The 26393-nt window shown below is 43.4% G+C and overlaps 1 protein-coding gene across 1 annotated transcript in view; it reads left to right on the plus strand.

Moving 5' to 3' along the window:
- The window catches only part of LOC143782459 (uncharacterized), a 43575-nt gene extending 32022 nt beyond the window's left edge, over nucleotides 1-11553 (plus strand). Inside the window, exons 4-5 of the mRNA XM_077269920.1 lie at nucleotides 4185-4282; nucleotides 10953-11553. Of these exons, the coding sequence (XP_077126035.1) occupies nucleotides 4185-4282; nucleotides 10953-11051 (197 nt within the window). The 3' untranslated portion in view covers nucleotides 11052-11553. The remainder of the gene's footprint in view (nucleotides 1-4184; nucleotides 4283-10952) is intronic.
- The last annotated feature ends 14840 nt before the right edge of the window (nucleotides 11554-26393 follow it).

Raw genomic sequence — 26393 nt, forward strand, 5'->3', positions numbered from 1 at the left:
CGATGCCAGGCACCAGACTGAGAATTCAGGAAGTTCATATAGCAACACCCCTGGACTAACGACCCAGGTGGGTGCCAAACTGAGGAAAGACAATCCCAGAGTCATTTCACTAGTGACCACAAGAGGGAGCCAAAAAAGTCTAATTCACAACACTCCTCCTTGCACAAAGAAGGAGGTAGCGGTCCTGCTGCTGGGTTGTTGCCTTTCTCAGGTCTCCTCCACATCTCCTGGTGTACTGGCCTGTCTCCTGGTACTGTATCTGCTCAGTGCTCTGGGCACTGTGCTGAGAGACACAGCTACACTCCTTGCCACCGCTCGCATTGATGTGCCAGCCATACCTGAGTAATTTCTGTAGGTTTTAGACACAGCCTTATGCTACTTTTCCTATAGGGGTGGAAAACAATGACAAAATGCAAAAGTGGCCAAATCAACAGCCAATAAGGATGAGAACAGAGAAATTATCTGTGGTCACCCACTTCAGATCCACTCTTTTATAGGGGTTGTCTTGCTAATTGCCTATCATTTCTACCTGTTATTTGTCCCTGCAGCATGATGGAGCCACCAGGTTTCACTGTGTGGATGGTGTTCTTGCAGGGATGAGCTGTATTAGTTTGATGCCAGACATTGTGTTTACTTTGGTGGCCACAAAGTTAAATTTTGGTCTCATCCAACCACATTACCTTCCTCCATACATTTGGGGAATCCCCACATGTCTTTTGGCAAACTCAAAACAAGCCTTACATTTTTGTGTGTAAGTAAAGGCTTTTTTCTGCATACTCTTCCATAAAGGCCACCTTTATGGAGTGTACGGCTTATTGTGGTCATTTGGACAGATACTCCAGTCTTTGAGAACTCTGCAGTTCTTTCAGAGTTACTTTTCTCTCTGTGCTGCCACTCTGATTAATGCTGTCCTTGCATGGGCTGAGAGTTTTGTTGGGCAGCCCTCTCTTGGCAGATTTGTTGTGGTACCATGTTATTTCCATTTAATGATAATTTATTTGATGGTGCTCTGGGAGATCATCAGAGATTGGGACTTTTTTATAACTCAACCATTACTTCTGCTTCTTAACAACTTTGTCCCTGACTTGTTTAGAGATCTCATCAGTCTTCATAGTGTTGTTTAGCTAGTGGTGCCTCTTGCTGCCAGCTCCTGCCCCTTTCAGAAAAGGTGTGTATATACTGACAGACCATGTGACACTTAGATTGCACACAGGTGGACTTCTTTTCACTAAGAGTCATTACTCTTTTGTCGGGTGTCCCAGGACCAGGGGCTCCTTCCCAGACCCTGATGTTAGGGGCACCCTAGCTTGCCAATCATACAATTATGCACACATAAACAACGGAGGTAAACACCAGGGAGTGGAGGATGGGGTTAAACTAAAGTGCGAGAAGAAAAGGCACTATCACACACTCAAAACCAAGCATCAGTCACAGAAAAATCCACCAAACGCCTTCTCCAGTAACAACCACCAACAACCATCAGCCATGCAGCAGAAGTTAGCTATGACAATAAGTGCTAGCCAGGGCCAAGATTATATAGGCAATGGGAGTGGCTAACAATGCACAGCTGAGAGCTTTCAAGAGCTCTCAACTGAGCCGATTAACCCCTGCACTCTTGAAAGAAATTTAATATGAAGGTGAAGTCTTAAATCAGTGCAGGAGTAGGCAAAATCAGACACTGCAGTCTTCTGGCTCCTCTATGTCGTGGTAAACCCTTGACACTGAGCGTGTGATTTATGAAGGTAATTGTACTAGAAATTTTTAGAGGTTTAATAGCAAAAGGGGTGAATACATATGCACATGTCACTTTTTAGTTATTTGATACCATGAATTTAGTTTATGCCTATACCTTTCTCTTCCACTTCACCAAGACATATAGAGCTGATGCATTACACACAAATCAAATTACAAAAATATTTAAACACAGGTTGTAATGTAGCAAAATAGACAAAAAGCTAAGGGGAGAGAGTGAATACTTTTGCAAGCCACTGTAGTGTCATATGATTCAGCAATGACTATTTACTTTACTGGTCCATCACAACAATGCAGTTTAAAAATAAATCTATTGGTTGGTTGTGGTGATACTTCTTATATTAATATACTATAACATTACAAGATATGAATACCCTTTTAAGCTTTTTTTTTACATCTGCGTCAAGGTTTCCATTTATGACGTATTTCTTTTACACTAATATATATGAGAGATTTTAGCAAAATAGCCTAACAGGTCACATTATTTTGCCATCCAAACGTCATGAAAACTAGGAGAAAAATCTCACTGAAATCAATAAAAATGTTAAAGGCATGCATCCTACGTGTGACACAACAAGTCACATCGCTCTCTTGGAACAGCAGCTCCGTTGTCACCAGAAGGACCTCTACAGGAGATTAGTATAGATTGCTTTTATGTTAATTTTATGAAATCATTTAACTAAAGATGTCAAGAAGTGGATAACCCTTTATATCAATATGCAAGAAAAAGGGAAAAGAAGTCAGTTTACCGGTATAGAATGCGTTCCCCAAGCCGACCAATACCCAGCATGGATCGTGGTGAGCAACCACATTGTATCACAGGAAGAAAAAAAAAATGATCCAGCTGGAGATGGAGGTGGCTAAAATATTACATGTCTTTACAATGCTTGGTCTGGGGGAAAATGTGTGTAAATGGGTTAGTAACTGGCTTAGTGATAGAAAGCAGAGGGTGGTTATAAATGGTATAGTCTCTAACTGGGTCGCTGTGACCAGTGGGGTACCGCAGGGGTCGGTATTGGGACCTGTTCTCTTCAACATATTCATTAATGATCTGGTAGAAGGTTTACACAGTAAAATATTGATATTTGCAGATGATACAAAACTATGTAAAGCAGTTAATACAAGAGAAGATAGTATTCTGCTACAGATGGATCTGGATAAGTTGGAAACTTGGGCTGAAAGGTGGCAGATGAGGTTTAACAATGATAAATGTAAGGTTATACACATGGGAAGAAGGAATCAATATCACCATTACACACTGAACGGGAAACCACTGGGTAAATCTGACAGGGAGAAGGACTTGGGGATCCTAGTTAATGATAAACTTACCTGGAGCAGCCAGTGCCAGGCAGCAGCTGCCAAGGCAAACAGGATCATGGGGTGCATTAAAAGAGGTCTGGATATACATGATGAGAGCATTATACTGCCTCTGTACAAATCCCTAGTTAGACCGCACATGGAGTACTGTGTCCAGTTTTGGGCACCGGTGCTCAGGAAGGATATAATGGAACTAGAGAGAGTACAAAGGAGGGCAACAAAGTTAATAAAGGGGATGGGAGAACTACAACACCCAGATAGATTAGCGAAATTAGGATTATTTAGTCTAGAAATAAGACGACTGAGGGGCGATCTAATAACCATGTATAAGTATATAAGGGGACAATACAAATATCTTGCTGAGGATCTGTTTATACCAAGGAAGGTGACGGGCAGAAGGGGGCATTCTTTGCGTCTGGAGGAGAGAAGGTTTTTCCACCAACATAGAAGAGGATTCTTTACTGTTAGGGCAGTGAGAATCTGGAATTGCTTGCCTGAGGAGGTGGTGATGGCGAACTCAGTCGAGGGGTTCAAGAGAGGCCTGGATGTCTTCCTGGAGCAGAACAATATTGTATCATACAATTATTAGGTTCTGTAGAAGGACGGAGATCTGGGGATTTATTATGATGGAATATAGGAATATAGGCTGAACTGGATGGACAAATGTCTTTTTTCGGCCTTACTTACTAACTATGTTACAACCTTCTTAAAAATGCAGGAAAAAAATATGCATGATGAGCACCGGCACACCAGTGAAGGAGATCGACGCATTTCAACATGAAGTCTTACTCATGATCTAGCTTAGAAAAAAAACCACACATATATTGTGGTCACAACAGTGATTGGACAAACAATTAAAATAAAAAAAAAAAGAAGAAAACGCCCATATGTAAATAACATCCAAAAGCATTGTTAAGACAACATTATCCAAATTGGACATTATAATAGACATATTGTTAATATCTAAATTTCATTTTCCTATGATATATAAGCAATAGTGCTTAAATAATTAACCTCTTTATCTCAGTTTGTCAGAATTATTTACATAGCACTTTTTACATTAAATCATGGCTTTGTTTATGTTATATTAATCACAGTTTTACTTTTTCCTGTAGATTGTTGGAGTCTTAACAAGAAATCAACAGACTATACCCCAGAACTTTTCTGCTCTGCGGTGGTTTTCTTATCTATAACTATAATGTTTCTTAGTTATGTAAGTAAGCAAAACATTAATTTAGTATTTCTGTTTAACACATCGCTAAAAGGTTATAATTTTTGCTAGAGCAAGTTCCTATTTCACTGGCCATATACTCCAATCCAGATAAGGTTAGGTTAGCTTGGTATAACAAGAAGTAGAAATTGAGTTATACAACATGATTATTATATAAATCAATAATACTCCTACAGTTTATTTAATATAGTGTGCATGGGACTAACTTAACCTTTATCCTATACAGTGGGGAAAAAAGTATTTAGTCAGCCACCAACTGTGCAAGTTCTCCCACTTAAAAAGATGAGAGAGGCCTGTAATTGACATTATCATAGGTAGACCACAACTATGAGAGTCAAAATGACAAAAACAAATCTAGAAAATCACCTTGTCTGATTTGGCAAAATTTATTTTGCAAGTTATGATGGAAAAAATGTATTTGGTCACCTAAAAACATGCAAGATTTCTGGCTCTCACAAACCTGTAACTTCTTCTTTAAGAGGCTCCTCTGTCCTCCACTCATTACCTGTAGTAATGACACCAGTTTGAACTTATTATCGGTATAAAAGACACCTGTCCACAACCTCAAACAGTCACACTCCAAACTTCCCTATGGTGAAGATCAAAGAGCTGTCGAAGGACACCAGAAACAAAATTGTAGCCCTACACCAGGCTGGGAAGACTGAATCTGCAATAGGCAAGCAGAAATCAACTGTGGGAGCAATAATAAGAAAATGGAAGACATACAAGACCACTGATAATCTCCCTCCATCTGGGGCTCCACACAAGATCTCACCCCGTGGTGACAAAAATCCCAGAACCACATGGGGGAACTTAGTGAATGACCTGCATAGTGCTGGGACCACCGTAACAAAGGCTACCATCAGTAACACACTACACCGCCAGGGACTCAGATCCTGCAGTGCCAGATGCGTCCCCTGCTTAAGCCAGTACATGTTTGGGCCCTTCTGAAGTTTGCTATAGAGCATTTGAATTATCCAGAAGAGTATTGGGAGAATGTCATATGGTCTGATGAAACCAAAGTAGAACTGTTTGGTAGAAACAAAACTCGTTGTGTTTGAAGGAGACAGAATGGTAAGTTGCATCAAAAGAACACCATAACTACTGTGAAGTATGGGGGTGGCAACATCATGCTTTGAGGCTGTTTCTCTGCAAAGGGACCAGGACGACTGATCCGTGTACATGAAAGAATGAATGGGGCCATGTATCATGAGATTTTGAGTGCATACCTCCTTCCATCAGCAAGGGCATTGAAAATGAAACGTGGATGGGTCTTTCAGCATGATAATGACCCCCAGCATACCATCAGGGCAACGAAGGAGTGCCTTCGTAAAAGCATATGAAGGTCCTGGAGTGGCCTAGCCAGTCTCCAGGTACCAACCCCACTGAAAACCTTTGGAGGGAGTTGAAAGTCTGAGTTGCCCAGCGACAGGACCAAAACATCACTGCTCTAGAGGAGATCTGAATGGAGGAATGGGCCAACATATCGCCAACAGTGTGTGCCAACATTGTGAAGACTTACAGAAAACGTTTGACCTCTGTCATTGCCAACAAAGGATATATAACAAAATATTGAGATGAACTTTTGTTAATGACCAAATACTTATTTTCCACCATCATTTGCAAAATAAATCTTGCCAAATCAGACAAGGTGATTTTTTGAATTTGTTTTCTCATTTTGACTCTCATAGTTGTGATGTCAATTACAGGTCTCTCTCATCTTTTTAAGTGGGAGAACTTGCACAATTGGTGGCTGACTAAATACTTTTTTCCCCACTGTATTTTAGTGAAAAAATATACCGTATGAGCTGACCCGAGTATATGCCAAGGCACCTACTTTTGCCACGAAAAACTGGGTATGCTTATTGACTCGAGTATGCATTGTCCCCTCATCCCTATTGTGGTATGCATGGCCCCCCTGTCCCTGTCATTGTATGCATGGCTCCCCCGCCCCTGTCATTCTAGGCATGGCTCCCCAGTCCCTGCATTGTATGCATGGCTCCCCCATCCCTGTCATTGTATGCATGGCTCCCCAGTCCCTGTCATTGTATGCATGGCTCCCCCGTCCCTGTCATGTATGCATGGCTCCCCAGTCCCTGTCATTGAATGCATGGCTCCCCAGTCCCTGTCATTGTATGCATGGCTCCCCAGTCCCTGTCATTGTATGCATGGCTCCCCAGTCCCTGTCATTGAATGCATGGCTTCCCAGTCCCTGTCATTGAATGCATGGCTCCCCCATCCCTGTCATAGTTTTCATGGCTCCCCTGTCCCTGGCAATGTATGCATGGCTCCCCCGTCCCTGTCATTGTATGTATGGCTCCCTGTCATTGTATGCATGGCTCCCCTGTCCCTGTCATTGTATGCATGGCTCCCCTGTCCCTGTCATTGTATGCATGGCTCCCCAGTCCCTGTCATTGTATGCATGGCTCCCCAGTCCCTGTCATTGTATGAATGGCTCCCCAGTCCCTGTCCTGGTATGCATGACTCCCCAGTCCCTGTCATTGTATGCATGGCTCCCCAGTCCCTGTCATTGTATGCATGGCTCCCCAGTCCCTGTCATTGTATGCATGGCTCCCCAGTCCCTGTCATTGTATGCATGGCTCCCCAGTCCCTGTCATTGTATGAATGGCTCCCCAGTCCCTGTCCTGGTATGCATGACTCCCCAGTCCCTGTCATTGTGTGCATGGCTCCCCAGTCCCTGTCATTGTATGCATGGCTCCCCAGTCCCTGTCATTGTATGCATGGCTCCCCAGTCCCTGTCATTGCATGCATGGCTCCCCAGTCCCTGTCATTGTATGCATGGCTCCCCAGTCCCTGTCATTGTATGCATGGCTCCCCAGTCCCTGTCATTCTATGCATGGCTCCCCAGTCCCTGTCATTGTATGCATGGCTCCCCAGTCCCTGTCCTGGCATGCATGACTCCCCAGTCCCTGTCCTGATATGCATGACTCCCCAATCCCTGTCCTGGTATGCATGGCTTCTTATCCCCTTATCCCTATGTATGATTCCTGTTATAAAAAAACAACAACAACAAAAAATCCTATTTACCTGATCCTATTTACCTGCCTGCGCTCCCTCGGTGGCACTGCATCTTGTTCCGGCTTCCAGCAGCTCTTCCTGCCGAGCGATCACATGGCCCCGCTCATTAAGGTAATGAATATGCGCGCCACGCCTATGGGAATGGAGAGAGTTGCATATTCATTACCTTAATGAGCGGTGCCACGTGATTGCTAGGCTGGAAAAGCTGCAGGGACCGGCGGCCAGAGTGAGATGCGGTGCCAGCATTGAGGACACGCCGGTAGGTGAGTATGATGTGTGCTGGAAGCTGGCGGCTGGCACTGTGCACTATTAAAGCAGCGGCACAGGCTTTAGCCACAGCCGCCGGCTCCTGCCTCTGTGATCTGCTGCTCCACCGCTCCACCTCCCCTGCTGGCTTTTTGGGACCGTGTTGTGTATAAGCCAAGGGGGGCATTTTCAGCACAAAAAAAGTGCTGAAAACTCGGCTTATACACGAGTGTATACGGTAATTAATTTTTATTATTCCACTTGCATTAATTCCTGTCAAGCGCCTGAAGGGTTTACAAACTTTCTATAAGCAGTTTTGAATACATTAAGACGTACATTTTTTTTCCCCATTAAATAGACCCCTCAATGTCCCTTCAAACCAAAATAGGTCAGAAAAAAATAGGATTTGTAAATTTTCTTAAAAGAAATGTAAATTTACTGGTAAAAGTTTAACACTTCTGAAATCGTAATGAAAGTTTAAAATCACTGGAAAAATAAGGCTGACATTAAGTACACATATAGCAAATTTTTTTTGAACCATTTTGTTTGGTATGACTGAGGTCATAAAAAATTTTGATATTTTCACCAAATTTACGATAATTTAATAAATAAACACAAATGTTATTGACCTAATTTTGACACCAATGTAAAGTTCAATGCGTCACAAAAAAACAAGCATTCCAGAGTTATTACGGCATGAAGTGATACAGGTCAGTATTGAAAAATTTGGTTTGGTCATTAAGACCAAAAGTAGCTTGGTCTTGAAGGAGTTAATGATGTTGAAAAGGGCTAATATCCACATAAAACCTCTACAATGAGAAAAATAAATATAACATCCCCCAGAAAGTTTCACTTCCTGTTCTATACTGCATTTTATGTTTTATTTCCAAGTGAAGATAAATGTCAACTAGATGTTCTGCTTTTCTTCACTAAATTATCGAAATGTGAGTACTTTCCCTTACTCTTCACTTAGATCAGACCTTTTAAACTGTAAGAAATTTGTGGTGATAAGAAATCTTCAGACCATAGCAGAAGTTAGGCAGTAGAAAATAGAATATTAAAGGGTTGTAGTATGTCATAGACAAAAAGTATCCCCCCCGTTATTTAGGGAATCTCCAACACCTCTTCTTTATTTCATATGGTCCAATAAGTTTCTTTTTGACAGCTCCTTGTAAACTGGTCTCAAAGCACTGTGTTACTATTTAGGCACTATACTGTGTGCATAATAGTACTATTAGGTGGGATTACATCACAAAGTCACGGTAAGAAATATTTATGCAAAGCATAGTTATGAAAAGTTATATATACTCACATTTATTACATTGGTTTAAAAAACATCACTAACATATAGCAATTCATAAAATACAGAACAGGATTGAAACAGTAAAAATTGGTGGAAACCTGGAATACCCATTATTAACCCCATAAGCCCCGGAGATTTTTCCGTTTTGCGTTTTCCTTTTTTGCTCCCCTTCTTCCCAGAGCCATAACTTTTTATTTTTCCGTCAATATAGCCATGTGAGGGCTTGTTTTTTGTGGGACGAGTTGTACTTTTCAATGACATCATTGGTTTTACCATATTGTGTACTAGAAAATGGGAATAAATTCCAAGTGCTGTGAAATTGCAAAAAAAAGTTCAATCCCACACTTGTTTTTTGCTTGCTTTTTTATTAGGTTCACTAAATGCTAAAACTGACCTGCCATTTTGATTCTCCGGGTCATTATGAGTTCATAGACACCAAACATGTTTAGGTTTTTTTTTATCTAAGTGGTGAAAAAAAATCCAAACTTTGTTAAAAAAAAAAATGCACAATTTTCCAATACCTGTAACGTCTCAATTTTTTGTGATCTAGGTTGAGTGAGGGCTTATTTCTTGTGTGCTGAGCTGATGTTTTTAATGATACCATTTTGGTGCAGATACAATCTTTTGAAAAAATTTAATTCTGGCATTTTGACTTTTTTTCTCGCTATGCCATTTAGCGATCAGGTTAATCCTTTTTTTTATTGATAGATCGGGCGATTCTGAATGTGGCAATAGCAAATATGTCTATGTTTGATTTTATTTTTATTGTTTTATTTTGAATGGGGCGAAGGAGGGGTGATTTTAACTTTTATATTTTTTTATTTTTTAAATATTTTTAAAAACATTTTTTTAACTTTTCGCATGCTTCAATAGTCTTCATATGAGACTAAAAGCTGCCACAACCTGATTGGCTCTGCTACATAGAGGCGATGTTCAGATCGTTTCACGAATATTTGACCTCATGGATCCATTATATGTCCAGTTTGCAAGCCGGTGAGAAAATCTCGAAGTACGGATGCCATACGGATGACACACGGATACTTTTTGGAGAAAAAAATTGCATCCTCGCATTGAATACAGATCAATCACTTTTCAGGAACTTTTCTGCGTATCTCGGCCTTAAAATACGCACCGTATTTTTATACGTTAGGTCTGACCCCGGCCTTAGGCTACTTTCACACTAGCGTCGGGAAAGACCCGTCGCTGTGCGTCGGGCCGACGTTCCCGACGCTAGCGTGGTCTCCGCCGCACAACGGGGGCAGCGGATGTATTTTTCCAACGCATCCGCTGCCCCATTGTGAGGTGCGGGGAAGTGCGGGGAGGTGGGGGCGGAGTTCCAGCCGCGCATGTGCGGTCGGAAAAAGCGGACCGTCGGGAGCAAAAAACGTTACATGTAACGTTTTTTTCTCCCGACGGTCCGCTACCACACGCCCAAGCGTCGCAAAACGGACGCGATGTTTGGCAATGCGTCGCAAATGTTAGTCTATGACGAAAAAACGTATCCAGCAAGAACTTTTGCTGGATGCGTATTTTCGGCAAAACGACGCATTTGCGACGTATTGCAGTTAACGCTAGTGTGAAAGTAGCCTTAGACTCATGTTTCACCTTCACAGAAGCTTTGTCTCAGGATTGGAAGGAGATCTAGTGGTCGTACCCCAGCGATAAGCAAGTAATCACTATCCTGTGAATAGGTAATAACTTGCTGAGTTGGTTATGCCTCTTTAACTTTATTATGTTTTCTGTGCAAAAGAGTATTCATAAAGAATATATATAGAAAAAACGAGAAAGACAGGATAGGAGGTATTCTGAATCCATAACTGTGTGCAACGTTCATTACAAATGGTTTCATATTATATAAATATATATATGAATATGCATATAATATGCATGCGTTAGATTCAATGTACCCAAATCTAATAATCAAGATTAGGTTTCAGATGAGATACACATATTACCAGTAACCCATACAGCTCCCCGAGAATGTGTAGTTAGTATGCATTAAATGACAACTGATTGAAAGGAACTGCTATTTTTTAATTAAACCATATATTTCTTTTCTTACAGCTATGCCTAAAGAAGACATTAGCTCAATACTTGAGTAGAAGACAAAAACCATTATTGATTGTCAGACCCAATCAACGGAACAATGTTGATCTACTGTAAATTACACCTTGGATGTGCAATGCTCCTCTGGGAAATGTAATATGCAAATTGCCTCTTCAGAGAGGAAGAGGACCTGAAATTTATAGCACCACCTATTGGAAACAGCAATCCTACAAGTCACTATCGACCCTTTAACAAGTCTTGAAATGTGACCTAGTCACATTTCAAGGCTCGATAAAGGGTCAATAGTGACTTGTAGGACAACAGGTGGCACTATAGAGTCTTCTTCCTCTCTGAAGAGGTAATTTGCTTATGTATATGATTATCTCTTTGGTAACAACATGGGACAGCAGTATAGAGTCAAGACTGCATAATGTTCTAGGCTGTCTGATGTGCATGCATACTGTTACTAGTACTAATGGCACAATCCTTTACATATTCAGTAGCATAACTTCTTTCACTTTGTAAATAATTTTAGGACACATATCGCATTCTTAGTCACTGCGTGACTGTTTATTTGTGGTACTTATCTGTACTGATAATACAAAAATAAAGTATAGTATTTGCCTGCCTGTCGTGTGTTCTTTTAAACTCTTAGGAGCATATACATGGACGTGTGCTGTTTGAGTAAAAATTGGCCAGCACACTGACTAATGTACTATATTTTGCGGACTAGGAGATGCACTGAATGATAAAAAGGCATCACAAATTTTGTGGAGGAAAATAGGATTTTTTTAAATAATAAAATGGTGGTGTGTCGTATAGTCAGCTTTTTCAGTAGCTTATCAGGGAGGGGGGCTGCGGTGGAGCAGGGTTCCAAGAGGCAGGGTGGGTCAATGCTGCAGGCCCGGGCTGAGAGGAGGAGGTCTTTGGCTGTGCAAGGCTGTGGTGGGCCCCGGGCTTTCAGGGAATGTCGGCGGAGTCTCCGCTCTTCTCTTCGTTTTCACTGTGGTGGACATCAGGAAAATGTCGGCCAGAGGCAGCGAATGCGCAAATTGAGATCTTGAGCTACTGTAATTGTTCATACTACAAGAATTTAGCTTGAAAATAAACCTTTTTCTGGAATTTTCATACACTGTGTGCAGAATTATTAGGCAAGTTGTATTTTAGAGGATTATTTTTATTATTGATCAACAACTATGTTCTCAATCAACCCAAAAGACTCATAAATATCAAAGCTTAATATTTTTGGAAGTTGGAGTGGGTTTTTTTTATATTTGGCTATCTAAGGAGGATATCTGTTTGTGCAGGTAACTATTACTGTGCACAATTATTAGGAAACTTAATAAAAACCAAATATATTCCCATCTCACTTGTTTAGTTTCACCAGGTAAACCAATATAACGGCACAAAATTTAAAAATAAACATTTCTGACATGCAAAAACAAAACCCCCTAAAATTAGTGACCAATATAGCCACCTTGCTTTATGATGACACTCAACAGCCTTCCATCCATAGATTCTGACAGTTGCTTGATCTGTTTACGATCAACATTGCGTGCAGCAGCCACCACAGCCTCCCAGACACTGTTCCGAGAGGTGGACTGTTTTCCCTCCCTGTAGATCTCACATTTTATGAGGGACCACAGGTTCTCTATGGTGTTCAGATCAGATGAACAAGGGGGCCATGACATTATGTTTTCTTCTTTGAGACCTTTACTGGCCAGCCAGGCTGTGGAGTAGTTGGAGGCATGTGATGGAGCATTGTCCTGCATGAAAATCATGTTTTTCTTGAACGATACCGACTTCTTCCTGTACCACTGCTTGAAGAAGTTGTCTTCCAGAAACTGGCAGTAGGTCTGGGAGTTGAGCTTCACTCCATTCTCAACCCGAAAAGGTCCCACAAGTTCATCTTTGATGATACCAGCCCATACAGTACCCCACCTCCACCTTGCTGGCATCTGAGTCGGAGTGGAGCTCTCTGCCCTTTACTGATCCAGCCTCTGGCCCCTTCATCTGGCCCATCAAGAGTCACTCTCATTTCATCAGTCCATAAAACCTTTGAAAAGTGAGTCTTAAGATATTTCTTGGCCCAGTCTTGACGTTTTATCTTATGTTTCTTTTTCAAAGGTGGTCGTTTTTCAGCCTTCCTTACCTTGGCCATGTCCCTGAGTATCACACACCTTGTGCTTTTTGTTACTCCAGTAACGTTGCAGCTCTGAAATATGGCAAAACTGGTGGCAAATGGCATCTTGGCAGCTTCACGCTTGATTTTCCTCAATTCATGGGCAGTTATTTTGCGCTTTTTTTGCCCAACACGCTTCTTGCGACCCTGTTGGCTATTTGCCATGAAACGCTTGATTGTTCGGTGAGCAAGCTTCAAAAGTTTGGCAATTTCAAGACTGCTGCATCCCTCTACAAGACATCTCACAATTTTGGACTTTTCAGAGCCCATCAAATCTCTCTTCTGACCCATTTTGCCTAAGGAAAGGAAGTTGCCTAATAATTAAGCATACCTTATATAGGGTTTGGATGTCATTAGACAACACCCCTCCTCATTACAGAGCTGCACATCACCTGATTTACTTAATTGGTAGTTGGCTCTCAAGCCTGAACAGCTTAGGAGTAGGACAACATGTATAAAAAGTATCATGTGATCAAAATAGAACTTGCCTAATAATTCTGCACACAGTGTATGTGCCTCTGCAGTTAAGTTCAAGCTATCTGGTAATATCTCTTCGTGTGAGTACTGATAGAGACAGCCTAGAAATGGTGTCTCAAGCTACCTACACTCGCAGCCTAGTATGGAGTCAGAATAGTATGGAGTCATAAAATACTTTTGCCAGATACATCTGTAAAACCAGATTATAGATTCTCTAAGATATCAGAATGTCTACTCACAGCATAAAATAAATCAACAATGTGTGTGTAAGCTTCACAGCCTGGCCTTCCTCAGCATAGATTATGCCACAATTCAGCAGCTAACACCACTGTACACATCCATTCTGTCTATGAAGTACAATGGCTGAGGGAAAGTCTACATGGTCTTTACCAGATTCACATTCAGAGGAAAAATGTGTAGAGTTTAATCCAGAGTCCAGAGACCTACTATTAGATCTTCAGCTTGCCAAGGTAGACCCTCAACTACCTGCCTTCAGCTAACTCGACACAGCTAGTAGGATAAACCCAAAAGCTTCTAAGCTGCATTACAATATACAAGACAGGTGTTACTTGGGTCAAGATAAAATATTGGGTCAAGATAAAAAAAATAAAAAAAGAGAAAATTAAGACTCTTTTCCTCCATTTTCTTACTTCTGTGTGACAGTGTGAGAAACACCAGTGGCTCTGATCAGCGGTAAGTTCATAAAAAGGTTACCACTGGTCACAGGTATCAGCTCATCAGAATATCACTCTCATCATCCTACACCTGCTCTTGTTGAGAATATTTATTAGCCGATGCTTGTGCCATAAAAAAATGTGGATTCCCCACTATTTTTGATAACCAGCGCAGGTAAAACTGACAGCTGCGGGCTGCAACCCCCAGCTGTCAGCTTCACATTGGCTGGTTGTTAAAAATAGAGGGGTTCCCACACCATATTTTTTAATTATTTAAATAAATAATTTAAAAAAGCGATGTGAGGTTCCCACATTTTTCACAACCAGCCACTCTACAACAGACAGCTGGGTGCTGGTATTCTCAAGCTGGGAAGGGTCCATTAAAAAAAATCAGTCCACAGCCACCCCAGAAAAGGCGCATCTGTTCGATTCACCGATTCTGGCGCTTTGCTGTGGTCTGCCCACTTGCCCTGGTGCCTTGGCAGGTGGGGTAATAGTTGGGTTCATGTCAGCTTTGTAGTGTGAGCTGACATCAAGCCCAGGTTAGTAATGGAGAGGCACCTATAAGACACCCCCATTACTAACCCCATATTCACATTGTAAAAAATGTCAGAAGTCCTTTAATGGAAAGACACAGATTCTATTATTTTAAATAAAACTCCCCACCCTAGTTTACCAATTTATTCACAACAAATAAAAATAAAAAAGCAAAGTTATACTCACCTTTCTATCAATAATCAATTGATCCCCATGTCCCACTGCAAAAGACAAAAATTATAAAGCACCATATTTATCACCTGTCTGACGATAATCCATTATTGGTCAAGCCCCACTATGATCCAGATGGTTTGGAGAGCGGTCACATCAGTGATGCGCCCCCTCTCCATGTCAGCTGAAACACACTGAGGTTATGCTCCTGCAGTGTACAGCAGCTGACATGAGAAAGGTAACAGGAGTTTATAGCTGATGAACCCTGGTCACCTCATGTACTGCACCACTTGCTGTGTGAGAATATTCCCAAGATGCAAGCGGTGCTATAAGTGAGGTGACCGGGCTTTATCAGCTATGAACTCTGGTGACATTTCTCACGTCAGCGCCACACACTGCAGGAGCATAATCATGCCCCTGTCTCAGTGTGTTCCGGTTGGCGTGGAATTGTTGCTGTGTATTTTTTACAATCTGGATATGGGAATAGTAATGGGGGTGTCTGGAGCCTATGTTCCAACTGAGGCACTGAGAAGTATGTCTCAATATCTTCCTAGGATAGGAAATTGAACATGGAATCACATAAGGGAGTTGGGATGGGACTCATGGAAGCTGCAGAGCCGAACAGCGCATCCTAGGGGTCAGAGAGGCCAGACCTGGATGGGATAGCTAAGGGCGAACGAATAGTGGACATCAGAACGTGCTGTGCTATGGACTTTGAAAACAGAAAAGTTTGTGCCAAATACTGCTTGTTTCAATATGAAGCAAATGAACATTTAACCCCTTAGTGACAGAGCCAATTTGGTATTTAATGACCAAGCCAATTTTTACAATTCTGACCACTGTCACTTTATGAGGTTATAACTCTGGAACGCTTTAACGGATCCCTCTGATTCTGAGATAGTTTTTTCGTGACATATTGTACTTCATGTTAGTGGTAACATTTCTTCGATATTACTTGCGATTATTTATGAAAAAAAATGGAAATATGGCAAAAAAATTTAAAATTTTGCAATTTTCAAACTTTGTATTTTTATGCCCTTAAATCAGAGAGTTATGTCACACAAAATAGTTACATGACAGGAAATACCCAAACTTGACACCATTCTAAAAACTACACCCCTCAAGGTGCTCAAGACAACATTCAAGTAGTTTATTAACCCTTTACGTGCTTCACAGGAACTGAGAAAACGTGGAAGGAAAAAATGAACATTTAACTTTTTTTGGAAACATTTTACTTCAGAACCAATTTTTTTATTTTCACAAGAGTAAAAATAGAAAATGAACCAATAATTTTGTTGTGCAATTTCTCCTGAAAATGCTGATACCCTATATGTGGGGGTAAACCACTGGTTGGGTGCACAGCAGGGCTTGGAAGAGAAGGAGCACCGTTTGACTTTTTCAATGCAGAATTGGCTGGAATTGAGATCGGACGCCATGTTGCGTTTGGAGAGCCCTTGATGTGCCTAAACAGTAGAAACCACAACAAGTGACACCATTTTGGAAACTAGACCCCGTAAGGAACTTATCTACATGTGTGGTGAGCACTTTAAACCCCCAGGTGCTTCACAGAAGTTTATAACGTAGAGCCATGAAAATAAAAAAATCGCATTTTTTTACACAAAAATGATCTTTTCGCCCACAAATTCTTATTTTCACAAGGGTAACAGGAAAAATTAGACCAAGAAAGTTGTTGCGCAATTTCTCCTGAGTACATCGATACCCCATATGTGGGGGTAAACTACTGTTTGGGTGCACAGCAGAGCTTGGAAGAGAAGGAGTTCCGTTTTACTTTTTCAATGCACAATTGGCTAGAATTGAGATCGGACGCCATGTTGCGTTTGGAGAGCCCCTGATGTGCCTAAACAGTGGAAACCCCCCACATATGACACCATTTTGGAAACTAGACCCCTTAAGGAACTTATCTAGATGTGTGGTGAGCACTTTGAACCCCCAAGTGCTTCACAGAAGTTTATAACGTAGAGCCATGAAAATAAAAAAATCGCATTTTTTCTACAACAATTATATTTTGGCCCCAAATTTTTATTTTCACAAGGGTAACAGGAGAAAATAGACCACGAAAGTTGTTGTGAAATTTGTGCTGAGTACGCCGATACCCCACATGTGGGGGTAAACCACAGTTTGGGTGCATGGCAGAGCTTGGAAGAGAAGGAGTTCCTTTTGACTTTTTCAATGCAGAATTGGCTGGAATTGAGATCGGACGCCATGTCGCGTTTTTGAGAGCCCCAGATGTGCTTAAACAGTGGAAACCCCCCACAAGTGACACCATTTTGGAAACTAGACTCCATATGGAACTTATCTAGATGTGTGGTGAGCACTTTGAGCCCCCAAGTGCTTCACAGAAGTTTATAATGTGGAGCCATGAATATAAAAAAATCATATATTTTCCACAAAAATGATCTTTTCACCCCCAAACTTTTACTTTCACAAGGGTAACAGGAGAAATTGGACCACAAAATTTATTGTGCAATTTATCCTGAGTACGCTGATACCCCATATGTGGGGGGGCACTGTTTGGGCGCATGGCAGAGCTCGGAAGGGAAGGAGCGCCGTTTTGGAATGCAGACTTTGACAGAACGGTCTGCGGTCATTTTGTTGCGTTTGCAGAGCCCCTGATGTACCTAAACAGTAGAAACCCCCCACAAGTGACCCCATTTTGGAAACTAGACCTCCCAAGGAACTCATCTAGATGTGTGGTGAGAACTTTGAATGCCCAAGTGCTTCACAGAAGTTTATAATATAGAGTCGTGAAAATAAAAAATATTTTTTTCCACAAAAAAGATTTTTTAGCCCCCAAGTTTTTATTTTCACAAGTGTAAAGTTGTTGTCCAATTTGTCCTGAGTACGGTGATGCCCCATATGTGGGGGTAAACCACTGTTTGGGCGCACGGCAGAGCTCAGAAGGGAGGGAATACCATTTGACTTTTTGAGCGCAAAATTGGCTGTCGCATTTGGAGACCCCCTGATGTACCTAAACAGTGGAAACCCCCCAATTCTAACTCCAACCCTAACCCCAACACACCTCTAACCCTAATCCCTACCCTAACCATAACCCTAATCAAAACCCTAAGCCCAACACACCCCTAATCCTAATCTCAACCCTAACCTCAAACCTAACCCTAATCCCAATACACCCCTAACCCTTATCCCAGCTCTATCCTTAACACTAATCCCAAACGTAACCCTAATGCCAACCCTAACCCTAATAGCAACCCTAACCCTAATCCCAACCCTAACCCTAATCCCAACTCCAATCCTAACTTTAGCCCCAACCCTAGCCCTAACTTTAGCCCCAACCCTAACTCTAACCCTAGCCCTAACCCTAACTTTAGCCCCAACCATAACCCTAGCCCTAACTTTAGCCCCAACCCTAGCCCTAACACTAGCCCTAACCCTAACTTTAGCCCAACTCCTCTAGTTGCCGGCAGGCAGATCATGGCTGGCGCACTGCGCATGCGCCCGCCATTTTCTTACTGGAGGAAGAGGCCAGCGGCCAGGAGGGGATGCAGGAGGACCCAGGGACACTGGTAAGTATAACAGGGCCCCCGATCCCCCTATTTCTCTGTCATCTGATGTGCGATCACATCAGAGGACAGAGAATGACACATCGTTTGTTTTCTTTTCGGCCGCCGGTAAACAGTTAATTACCGGCGATCGCAAAACAGGGGTTGGTAAAAACCGACCCCTATCATGTTCTTTGGGGTCTTGGCTGCCGGAGGCCGGCCGGCCGGCGCAACGCGCATGCGCCCGCCATTTTTTTTGCCGGAACAAGATGGCAGCGCCCATCGGGAGCCACGAGGAGCACTGGGTGAGATGGGTGAGTATTGGGGGGCAATCGGGGACCCCATTTCTCTGTCCTCTGATGTGTGATCACATCAGAAGACAGAGAAATTAAATGGGAAATCACGTTTTTTGGGTTTCTTTGCGACCGCCGGTAAACAATTAATTACCGGCTATCGCAACCCGGGGGTTGGTAAACCCCCCCGAATTATGTTCTCTGGTGTCTTGGCTACCCTCGGCAACCGAGACCCCAGAGAAAATCCGACTCTGGGGGGTGCTATTCACTTTTTCCTAACTGTGGTTCCTAACTGTGGTTTAAGTACCCTTAACTGCCACCGTTAAAAGGCGTATCGGCGGTCGTTAAGGGGTTAAGTAAACTTCTTTTAAATACATATACACCAAATTTAAAAGTCAGTGGTCCATAAGAGGGAGACAATGTTTTACAAAAGAAGTCATGCTGTCACAAATGTGGTATGTATGGCAGAACTACTCATGGGTTACTTAAATTTAAACACTAAGTACTGATAGCAAGGGGCCTAACTTTGTAGATGGTCTCTTTACAACACTGTAACAAAGGCCAAATACATGTCCACATCTTCACACGCCGGTTGCAACCAGTAAAGAGAGATTGATTGATTGATAGATAGATTTCATATTGAACGCAATACAATGCTTGACATGCATAGGGGCAAACAATGCGCACACAAAATGTTGCAATTGGTCAAGTTAAATCAAGCAAAATGCATTTGGCATCTGAAATGTGCAACTTTGACCCTGAAAAGAATTCACATAATGGGTTAGAACTAGTGTTGAGCATTCCGATACCGCAAGTATCGGGTATCGGCCGATATTTGCGGTATCGGTATTCCGATACTGAGTTCCGATACTTTCAGTATATCGGATACCGGAATCGGAAGTTCCCATAACTCACAGAGCCAGAATTCAGCCAATGAGGACTAATTAGAAGTGTGGGCACATCCTGTTCTGCATGGTAGGCATGTAACTACTGGCATGGCTGTGATTGGCTGCTGAATAATGTCATGATGCACTATAAAAGTCGCCGCCGCCATTTTGGGCTCACTCTGCTGTGAATTCAGTTAGGGACAGGGCGCTGTATTCTGACTCAGGGCCAGTTTAGAGATAGCAATTTGCTTCATTGTGCTTTACCCAGGCTAATTTAGCAACCACTGTGTGAGAACCTTGCTTTTGCCTTGCAGCACTGTTTACAGCTGTCTGCAAGGTCTCTGTGTGTGTGAGTGCAGCTCACTCTGTAGTCTGTCCGCAGCCACAGCCGGTTGTAGTCAGCTCAGGGTGCGTCACTGCCTCATACTGTTCAATCCATTGTCCTTTTTTGCAATTTGTGCAGCCTGCTGCACATTTTTTTCAAATTTATCCTATTAGTGGCTTTCCATCCGTATCCTGCTAGATTGTGGAAAAACACTATATAGGATTACATAGAGGAGTTTTTTTTTGGCCTTGCAGTGCCGTTTACGGCTGTCTGCACGGTCTCCGTGTGAGTGCAGCTCACTCTGTAGTCTGTTCTGCCTCCACAGCCGGTTGTAGTCAGCTCAGGGTGCGTCACTGCCTCATACCATTCCAGTGTCCGTTTTTCAAATAGTGCAGCCTGCTGCACATTTTTTCAAATTTATCCTATTAGTGGCTTTCCATCCGTATCCTGCTAGATTGTGGAAAAACACTATATAGGATTACATAGAGGAGTTTTTTTGGCCTTGCAGCGCCATTTACGGCTGTCTGCACGGTCTCCGACTGAGTGCAGCTCACTCTGTAGTCTGTTCTGCCGCCACAGCCGGTTGTAGTCAGCTCAGGGTGCGTCACTGCCTCATACCGTTCCAGTGTCCGTTTTTCAAATAGTGCAGCCTGCTGCACATTTTTTCAAATTTATCCTATTAGTGGCTTTCCATCCGTTTCCTGCTAGATTGTGGAAAAACACTATATAGCATTACATAGAGGAGTTTTTTTCGGCCTTTCAGCGCCGTTTACGGCTGTCTGCATGGTCTGTGTGTGAGTGCAGCTCGCTCTGTAGTCTGTTCTGCGGAAAAAACAAAAAGTTTATAAAGCTCACCAAACACTCCACTTTAGAGTTGTGTAGGCCACATTAGCTCATATTAAAGTCTAGTCCACACTTGATAAAGTTAGTGTTCCTTATACCTGTTAGCAGCTGTTCAGGAATAAGCACACTAAGCCCTTAGTACTTTTCTGGCTATCTTTATCAGTCTACCAAGATGAAGAAGGCAGGGAGTAAGGCACATGGGCTTGGGCGTGGAGCAGGGAGAGGACGTGGGGATTCTGTGCCTGCTGCGGGCACCGGTGAATCATCATCCCCCAGTTTTAGCAGGGAACAGTCCTTCATGCGCAGCTTTGTAGGAGCTCGCCGTGCCCCGCTGCTGTGGGACAAACAAATTGAAGCCGTTGTCGGATGGATGGCAGCGAACGCATCGACTTCAATTAGTGCCACATCCTCTCAGGCACAGAGCACTGAAGAGCACCCATCTGTCTCTTCACCACCTGCCAAATTGCCCAGGCAGTCAGAGAGCCCAGGACAGGAGCCATCTCTACTTCTGTACTCTGAATCTCTTGGCTTGGAAAGAGGGGGCCAGCCAAGCAGCATTGGAGAAATGGAAGAAGAGGCAGTATGCAGTGATGCCCAACAGCTTTGTCTCTCTGACTCTGAAGAGATGGGTGGGCCAGTGCCTCCGGTCAGCACACCTCAGTACGCATCTGATGATGAGACTCAGGTGCCACTTTCAGGTGTGTACTGTACTGCCGAGACTACAACGGAGAAGCAGTTGGTAGAAGAGAGGAGTGTAGATGATGAGGTCCTTGACCCATCATGGTGTGAGGTACAGGAAGGTGGTGGGAGCAGCTCTGAGGAAGAGATTCCCCGAATGACACAAACAGGGAGAGGGAGGGGGAAGACTGCGGTGCCTGTAGCCTCCACTTCGGCACCCGTTAGGAGCATGTCTCTTCCAAAAGCCAAAACGGGCGCTCCCAAGACTTGCAGTGCCTGGTCCTTTTTTGACACAGTTGCAGATGACATTTGCTTTGTCAAATGCAAGGTGTGTCATCAGAAAGTCAAAAGAGGGAAAAATGTCAGCAACCTCAATACCACAACTATGTGGAAACGTGCAGACCAAGCACGCGGTGGAGTAACAAAAACACACTGAAGACCTAGGCCAATCTACAGTGGCAGCTACCACCTCTTCAGCTCATGTTGTTGCCTCTTCCTCCAGCTCACACACAGCTGGTTCGACTTCCTCACAGGATCACCATGGAAGAACCTCTGGCACTGTTGTCCAGAGACCCAGTGTAATTCCACCCACAGCACCACGTTCCCAGTCATCCTCACACTCTCAGCCCAGTCTACAGCCATCGGTAGCACAGGCATGGGAGAAAAGGTGGCCATTCTCGGCAAACCACCCACGAGCACAGGCTCTGAATGCTGGCATTGCAAAACTACTGTCCCTTGAAATGCTGTCATTCAGGCTGGTGGAGACTGACACCTTCCGTAACTTGATGGCATTGGCAGTCCCACAATACAGTGTGCCCAGCAGCTTTTATTTCAGCAGGCAAGCCGTCCCTGCCCTGCACAAGCATGTGGAGGGACACATAAAACACATGCTTGTCATGGTTCTCAATGGCAAGAGACCGTAGTAAAGCATACAAAAGGACTAGCTCTTGGAAGATGGAAACTCGAGCTGACTGTGAGCTAAACCTACCGCACAACTAACAGTGGCCGGGTAGCGTGCCTACGTTTTATCCCTAGACGCCCAGCGCCAGCCGGAGGACTGACTGACCCTAGCAGAGGAAAATACAGACCTGGCTTACCTCTAGAGAAATTTTCCCCAAAAGGCAGACAGTAGCCCCCACATATATTGTCGGTGATTTTAGAGAAAATTGACATACGAAGTATGAAGATAGGTTTAGCAAATTGAGGTCCGCTTACTAGATAGTAGGAAGACAGAAAAGGGAACTTCACAGTCAGCTGAAAACCCTTTCAAAACACCATCCTGAAATTACTTTAAGACTCTAATATCAACTCATGACACCAGAGTGGCAATTTCAGCTCACAAGAGCTTCCAGCCTCAGAAATATTCAAACACAGAGAACTGGAACAAAAATGCAAAAACAATCTTAGGACTACAAGTCCAACTTAGCTGATAGTAGTCTAGGAGCAGGAACATGCAACAGAAAGGCTTCTGGTAACATTGTTGGCCGGCATAGAAATGACTGAGGAGCAAGGCTAAATAGAAACTCCCACATCCTGATGGAAACAGGTGAACAGAGGAGATGAAGCACACAAGTTCAGTACCACCAGTGACCACCGGGGGAGCCCAGAAACCAAATTCACAACAGTACCCCCCCCTCAAGGAGGGGGCACCGAACCCTCACCAGAACCACCAGGGCGATCAGGATGAGCCCTATGAAAGGCACGGACCAAATCGGAGGCATGAACATCAGAGGCTGTCACCCAAGAATTATCCTCCTGACCGTAGCCCTTCCACTTGACCAAATACTGAAGTCTCCGTCTGGAAACACGGGAGTCCAAGATCTTCTCGACAACGTACTCCAACTCACCCTCAACCAACACCGGAGCAGGAGGCTCAACGGAAGGCACAACAGGTACCTCATACCTGCGCAACAATGACCGATGGAAGACATTATGAATAGAAAAAGATGCAGGGAGGTCCAAACGAAAGGACACAGGGTTAAGAATCTCCAATATCTTGTACGGGCCGATGAACCGAGGCTTAAACTTAGGAGAAGAAACCTTCATAGGGACAAAACGAGAAGACAACCACACCAAGTCCCCAACACAAAGACGAGGATCAGCACGACGACGGCGGTTGGCAAACTGCTGAGTCTTCTCCTGGGACAACTTCAAATTGTCCACCACATGCCCCCAAATCTGATGCAACCTCTCCACCACAGCATCCACTCCAGGACAATCCGAAGACTCCACCTGACCGGAAGAGAAACGAGGATGAAACCCCGAATTACAGAAGAAAGGAGAAACCAAGGTGGCAGAACTAGCCCGGTTATTGAGGGCAAACTCCGCCAAGGGCAAAAAGGCAACCCAATCATCCTGATCCGCAGACACAAAACACCTCAAATAAGTCTCCAAGGTCTGATTAGTTCGCTCGGTCTGGCCATTAGTCTGAGGATGGAAAGCAGACGAAAAAGACAAATCAATGCCCATCCTAGCACAGAACGCTCGCCAAAATCTAGACACGAATTGGGTTCCCCTGTCAGAAACGATATTCTCCGGAATACCATGCAAGCGAACCACATTTTGAAAAAACAGAGGAACCAGCTCGGATGAGGAAGGCAATTTAGGCAAGGGGACCAAATGGACCATCTTAGAGAAACGGTCACACACCACCCAGATGACAGACATCTTCTGAGAAACAGGGAGATCAGAAATAAAATCCATGGAGATGTGAGTCCAAGGCCTCTTCGGAATAGGCAAAGATAACAACAATCCACTAGCCCGAGAACAACAAGGCTTGGCCCGAGCACAAACATCACAAGACTGCACAAAACCTCGCACATCTCGCGACAGGGAAGGCCACCAGAAGGACCTAGCCACCAAATCCCTGGTACCAAAGATTCCAGGATGACCAGCTAACGCAGAAGAATGGACCTCCGAGATGACTCTACTGGTCCAATCATCCGGAACAAACAGTCTACCAGGCGGGCAACGATCAGGTCTATCCGCCTGAAACTCCTGCAAGACCCGTCGCAAGTCTGGGGAAACAGCAGATAATATCACTCCATCCTTAAGGATACCTGTAGGTTCAGAATCACCAGGGGAATCAGGCTCAAAACTCCTAGAAAGGGCATCCGCCTTCACATTTTTAGAACCCGGTAGGTAAGAAACCACAAAATTAAACCGAGAGAAAAATAACGACCAGCGCGCCTGTCTAGGATTCAGGCGCCTGGCAGACTCAAGATAAATCAAATTCTTGTGGTCGGTCCATACCACCACCTGATGTCTAGCCCCCTCAAGCCAATGACGCCACTCCTCAAAAGCCCACTTCATAGCCAAGAGCTCCCGATTACCAATATCATAATTTCGCTCAGCGGGCGAAAATTTACGAGAAAAGAACGCGCAAGGTCTCATCACGGAGCAGTCAAAACTTTTATAAATCGACGATAAAAATTAGCAAAGCCCAAAAACTTCTGAAGGCTCTTAAGAGAAGAGGGTTGCGTCCAATCACAAATAGCCTGAACCTTGACAGGGTCCATCTCAATGGAAGAGGGGGAAAAAATGTACCCCAAAAACGAAATCTTTTGAACCCCAAAAACACACTTAGAACCCTTTACACACAAGGAATTAGAGCGCAAAACCTGAAAAACCCTCCTGACCTGTTGGACATGAGAGTCCCAGTCATCCGAAAAAATCAAAATATCATCCAGATACACAATCATAAATTTATCCAAATATTCACGGAAAATGTCATGCATAAAAGACTGAAAGACTGAAGGGGCATTTGAAAGACCAAAAGGCATTACTAAATACTCAAAATGGCCCTCAGGCATATTAAATGCGGTTTTCCACTCATCCCCCTGCTTAATTCGCACTAAATTATACGCCCCACGAAGATCAATCTTAGAGAACCACTTGGCCCCCTTTATTCGAGCAAACAAATCAGTAAGCAGTGGCAAAGGATACTGATATTTAACCGTGATTTTATTCAAAAGCCGATAATCAATACACGGCCTCAAAGAGCCATCTTTTTTAGATACAAAGAAAAAACCGGCTCCTAAGGGAGATGACGAAGGACGAATATGTCCCTTTTCCAAGGACTCCTTAATATATTCTCGCATAGCAGCATGTTCAGGCACAGATAGATTAAATAAACGACCCTTTGGAAACTTACTGCCCGGAATCAGATCTATAGTACAATCGCAATCTCTGTGCGGAGGTAGTGAACCAAGTTTAGGCTCCTCAAAAACGTCACGATAATCAGATAAAAATTCCGGAATCTCAGAGGGAATAGATGACGAAATGGAAACCAAAGGTACGTCCCCATGAGTCCCCTGATATCCCCAGCTTAACACAGACATTGCTTTCCAGTCGAGGACTGGGTTATGAGATTGCAGCCATGGCAATCCAAGCACCAACACATCATGTAGATTATACAACACAAGGAAGCGAATAATCTCCTGGTGATCCGGATTAATACGCATAGTTACTTGTGTCCAGTATTGTGGTTTATTACTAGCCAATGGCGTGGAGTCAATACCCTTCAGAGGTATAGGAACTTCCAGAGGCTCTAAATTAAACCCACAGCGTTTGGCAAAGGACCAATCCATAAGACTCAAAGCGGCGCCAGAGTCGACATAGGCGTCCGCGGTAATAGACGATAAAGAGCAAATCAGGGTCACAGATAGAATAAACTTAGACTGTAAAGTGCCAATTGAAACAGACTTATCAACCTTCTTAGTACGTTTAGAGCATGCTGATATAACATGAGTTGAATCACCACAATAGAAGCATAACCCATTTTTTCGCCTAAAATTCTGTCGTTCGCTTCTGGACAGAATTCTATCACATTGCATAATCTCTGGCGCCTTCTCAGTAGACACCGCCAAATG

Source organism: Ranitomeya variabilis, chromosome 6 (genome assembly GCF_051348905.1).
Source record: "Ranitomeya variabilis isolate aRanVar5 chromosome 6, aRanVar5.hap1, whole genome shotgun sequence".
In the NCBI taxonomy this organism is placed as follows: Eukaryota; Metazoa; Chordata; class Amphibia; order Anura; family Dendrobatidae; genus Ranitomeya; species Ranitomeya variabilis.